We start from the raw sequence: 4,948 nt of genomic DNA, 5'->3' as shown, positions 1-4,948 counted from the left end.
GCGGCGGCCGGGGCGCCGTTCAGGGCCGGAGGAGGCGGCCGAGCCCCCAGCCCCTGCTCGTCCCGGCCGTGCTGGTGACAGCCAGCAGCTCAGGCTCCAGGGACAACTGCTGCCCTGGCCGGAGTTGCAGCCGGGTGCACCAGGGCAGAGACCAGACGCAGTCGGGACACTAGTGACAGGAGCCAGAGCAGCACAGAGGGGCAGAAAGGCTCCCGAGCTGGCTGCGAGGCCTGGCCTGGGGCCAGGCGCGGCAGGCGCCGCGCAGCGGGGAGCGGACCCCCTCCCTGCCACCCCCCACGCCGGGCACCCGCTCCCTGCTCCCGCCGCCTTCCGATGCCCGGGCACCGGGGGGCCTCCGCGAGGTCCAGGCCCGCGACCAGCACCGATATTTTGGGGTGCTGCAGAAGCCCCAGCACTTCTCAGCTGCTTGCATGGCCCTGACCCCGCTTGGAGGCCTCGGGCGGGYGCGGGAGCCTGCCGCGCGCCTCTGCTGGAGGCTCGTCCCCACCGCCCTCACACCAAACACTTTGGGCCAGGTCACGGAGCCATTTGAGGCCTCCGTCTGGCAGGGGCAGAGGAGGAAGGAGCACAGCCAAGGGGAAGCAGCGGCTCCGGCTCCTTCCCAGTCACGGGCTTTTCCATGCTACGTGTTCCCTGGTCCTGACTCAGCGGCAAACGCCGTCAGTGGCGGGCCGCAGGGACACGCAGAGAGCACCTGCCTGTGACTGAGCCTAGGACACATCCCGCAGGGTGCTGAGCCACTCCCGCTGGCGCCCAGCGCCTGCCACCCCACTGTCAGAGGGASCTGCAGGTGCTCAGCACCAGGACGGAGCCCTGCAAACAGCATCAGGGCTTTGGAAGGAAGCAGCTCGTGGAGAGCCCAGGCACAAACGCTTTGGTGTAAAAACAGCCCAAAGCTCTTCCCTCCGTGCAAACGGCTCGGGCTGCCTGGCGGCACGCTGGCCAGTCCCACACCTCCCTTTCAACTGCCTGTTTTTTTGTTTTTGTTTTTTGTTTTTTAATACCTGCTAGAGTTATAAATGGCACTATGAAGGGAGAGACCAGAAAAAAAAAGAGGTTTCCTCTCAGACCAGAGCTTCTTTAATAGGAACGATGGGACTGCGCATCCTCCTCGGAGGTGAGACCAGGGACATCACGGCTTGGAAGCGACCACACAGACGTGGCACCAGGCCAGGCTGGCCAAGGGGACCCCAGCTCGTGGCACAACCACGCTTTCCGCCAGCACGAGGTTGCTCAGCCCTGTCACCCGCTGCCACAGCCCCCACAGCCGGGCCCACCGTGCTGCCGTGGCCCGGGGAGCCTGGGGAAAGGCAGCGCCGGGGAGCTCTCAGCTGGCTCCTTCAGACGCGCAGCTCCACGAGGAGACGTAGCAGCACAAGGGACACGGGGGCAGCTGCTTTGACCTTCCCTCCAACACAGCCTCTGAGCCCCAAGAGAAGGTCCGYGCTGAGCTGCTTGGGGCTCTGGAGGGGCGGTGGCACAGACGCGGGACGTGGTCAGCTGAGGCTACTTACTACAAGAGCTTCTGCACAGGCAGCGCTGCCGTGCGAGGATGAAATCCTGCAAGCTGCCCAGGACTCGTGTCGGCCGATTCCGAGAGGGGAGACCCCTGAAAACTGGGTWACAGCCTGCGAGGGGCGCAGTGCTGTAAGTGGGGTCAGAAGAGCTTTTGGACAAGCAGCAGCTGAGGCTGGTTATGGACAACGCAGGTGCCCCAGGACTGCAGCTGGGGCCCCTGCCYCACCTCTGTTGTACTCTGGCTGCCAAAATCCCTTTTATTTTTGCTCACCTCCTGTACCAGTGCCACGAAATGCACCGCCCTGCACTGCCAAGTCGCTGTCGTGTCCCCCCTGGAGCTGGYGGCAGCTCTTGGCTGTGGCAGCAAGTACACGGAGAGAAGAGGCACCGGGAGCTACCTCTGACCGCTGCCCTTGAGCCAGCCCACGACTGCCATGGGGATACGCCAGCCCCCAGGTCCCCATCAGCACCATCCTGGCCAGCACAGACACAGGGAATTCGTGACTATCTGTGGACATCTCCTCCAAGCGGTACCCCGTCGCCGTCAGGGAGGAAGCGGTTCGTGTCTGCTGGGCACCATAAGCCAACTTKAACTACTGGGAGGCAACACCACGCCTGCGTGCCGCGGAAACAGGACGGGTGTTTCACAAGCAGCGCTCGAGACAGGCGCACTCGGCCCTGCGCACCCAACCCTGCAGGGAGGCGTCGGCCAGCGTGAGCAGGGGGCCGGGGGGCAGCCCCCGGCCGGTTGCCATGCTGGCCACCTCCCCGGGCATGAGAGCCCGGCTCCAGAGGGCCAAGCCGGCCAGCTGGCCCACAAAGGCTTCCGAGGGGTCGAAGTCCCCGCCGACCTCGTCCTGCTCCTGGCCCAGCACCAGTGAGCCGCCGGCAGGAATCTCATAGCCCTGCCGGAAGCCGGAGCCGGCAGCCAGCAGCCTCCTGTCCACGTAGAGGCGGTAYTGGCCCTGATCAGACGACCAGATGAGGCAGAGGTGGTGCCACTTGCCATCCAGCAGCGGCGCCACCGGCAGCTCCCGAAACTCTCCGTCACCGATGACGAAGTGCACGGAGCCGGGGAGGCCCCTGTCCCGGCCGTGCACGACCAGCTTGCTGTCGTCGTCCTCGGTGGCATAGGACAGCAGGGTGCCGAGGTACGGGGCTGGGGTGCTCACCCAGGCGCACAGCGACAGCGCCYGCAGCCCCGCTCGCAGCCCGGTGCGGAAGACGGCCGCGTTCTCCGTGGAGGCGTTGGGGAAGAGCAGCGTGGAGCCCACGTTGCAGACTGGGGAGGAAGAGGAGCGGCACGGTCTCGGTCTGCCCCGCCAGCAGGGAGCACGCTGCCCCCCTGCCTGCTGCTCCGGAGCCCCCCCCCGGGCATCTGCCCCGTGGCGGGTGGGGGGGCACGGCCACCCTCAGCCGACGGCACCAGCCTGCCGCAAACTGCCCCTGCCCTGCCCGCCAGCGCTGCCGCCACCACCGCCGGGGAGCAGCTGCTCTGCCGCCCAGCGTGGCTGGACGCAGCCTCCCGCAGCCGTCCCCCGAGCCTCCCGCCGGAGCCGCAGATCCGGGAATAGCCACGCCAGCGCGCGCGCCCGCCGTGCCAGCCCCGGCCCCCGGCTGCTGCTGGGGTGCACGGAGGCGGAGGGCGGTGGAGGAGAGGGGCTCGGGGCTGGCTGCCGCTGAGGCTTGGGACATCCTTCCCGGAGCAGGACCAGCCCCGTAGGAGAAACTGGGGGCAGACGACAGCTCTGAGAGCCCAGACTCGCCTCGCAGCTCCTAACGCCCTTCCAAGGGAGGGCTGTACTTGCAGTGGACTGTGGAGCCTTAATTAGGCTGGAGGACACGGCGTATTTGCGTCACGCCACGGGACACGAGACGGTTYRGACCCGGAGGCTGCTGCCGGGGGAGGCAGCCTCCCCCACGCGCTGRGCRCAAGGAAAACCCCGGACGTACTCRTTCCCGGCTGCTCGGAGGCCGGCGGCTGCTCCTGGTGGATCCTGGCCAGGCTGGGGAGCGGCTGTCCGACGGCCGCCGGTCCCGACGCCACGTCCCGAGGGTGGTCCATGGCCTCTCGCCGGTCGTCCTCCTGCCGCAACCTCTCCCGCTGCCTGCGCCAGGCCTGCAGCTTCCTCGCCTTCGGCGGCCTGCCCGCCGCCAGCTGCTCTGCCGGCCGCTGGCGCCGGCTCGGCGGCTCGGCGAGGTCCCGCGCGGGAGCCCGGCCCTGCGGCTCCTGCTCCGGGGCGCCCAGCCGGGCGGCTTCCCGCAGGCACCGCAGTTCTTGCCRGTCCGGCAGCCGGCGCAGCTCCCGCCGCTCGCCCAGGGCGCCCACCTTGCCCTCCAGCCTCCTCACCTTCCTCCGCAGCCGCGCCGTGGCGGCGGCCATGCGGGCCAGCTCGGCGCCCAGGGCGGCCCGCGAGTCATGCAGGGCCGCCGCCGCCGCCTCGCCCTGCTGCGCCAGCGCCTCGAACCGCGCGTCGATGTTGTAGGAGATGTTGTAGTTCCYGGCGATGCCCTGGAGGTGGGTCAGCGTCACCTCCCGAAAGCGGCGAAACTGCCGAAGAGACGGGGCGCTGGGTGAGCCGGCGTGGTCCCTGCCTTCCCCTCTAACCCCCCCCCCCGGGGCCGTTTCCCACTCGGCACCCTGAAACTGTGTGTTGCAGTGGCACCGATGGCAGCAGCTCCTCCCGGCCTGTCCCTGCCGCGCGGCCTTTCACCTGCTCCTCGAGTCTCCGGAGCCGCTCGAGGACCGGCTTCGCGGGCGGCCCCAGCGCCAAGCTGCCCTGCAGGCAGGTGGTGGCGAGGAGCAGGCACGCGGGCAGCATCCTCCTCCGCGGCGGCGTGGTGCAAAACAGGCTCCGGCCCCGTCACTCGCCTGCCTCCGTCTGGTGCGGCTGGGCCAGGCTCTCCGCCAGCCGGGGCTCCCGGTCCTCCCACCACCCTGCCTGCGGCCAGCCTCCGCCGAGATGAGATTTGCAGGCGTCGCTCGTGTTTCTGAGCAGCCAAGTCTAGCAGCCGCGGCCAGTCGCACCGGCGGGAGCTGCCCCCGCTCCCCGCAGCACGTCCCCAGGGCTCCTGGTCCCCCCCGGGGCTGGTGCCGGGGCACCGCGCAGCGGCTGCGGGTCTCGAGGTGCAGCTGAGGCTGAGGAGGGCGCCTGGTGCGGGGGCACCGGTGGTGCAGAGCATCCCATGCTCACTGGGGCCCCAGCGTGCAGCCCCAGTGCACCCCAGCCGTGAATGGCAGGCAGGGCTGGGCAGCACGGGCAGGATGCAGAGGTGCAGGCAGGGCAGGGTGGGCACAGCAGCGTCAACACAGCAGGGCAGGCAGGGCAGGACGGGGCGCTGCGGGCAGGGCAGTGCGGGCAGGACACGGCCGGGAGCGGGGCGCTGCGGGCAGGACGGGGCGCTGCGG

At 69.4% G+C, this 4,948-nt stretch overlaps 1 protein-coding gene across 1 annotated transcript; it reads right to left on the bottom strand.

Moving 5' to 3' along the window:
* Positions 1–1,122: 1,122 nt before the first annotated feature.
* PTX4 (pentraxin 4) lies at positions 1,123–4,766 on the bottom strand. The gene is made up of 3 exons (XM_085307245.1): positions 4,254–4,766; positions 3,493–4,090; positions 1,123–2,821 (listed from the first exon to the last, which is right to left on the bottom strand). Exons 1-3 carry the CDS (start codon positions 4,359–4,361, stop codon positions 2,184–2,186), a joined length of 1,344 nt encoding a protein of 447 aa, XP_085163371.1. The 5' UTR covers positions 4,362–4,766; the 3' UTR covers positions 1,123–2,183.
* Positions 4,767–4,948: the final 182 nt, after the last annotated feature.

The sequence above is a fragment of the Rhea americana genome, unplaced genomic scaffold, assembly GCF_003343005.1.
Source record: "Rhea americana isolate MKP2758 unplaced genomic scaffold, rheAme1 scaffold_255, whole genome shotgun sequence".
NCBI classification, from domain to species: Eukaryota; Metazoa; Chordata; class Aves; order Rheiformes; family Rheidae; genus Rhea; species Rhea americana.
This window is presented reverse-complemented; position numbering and strand designations above follow the sequence as displayed.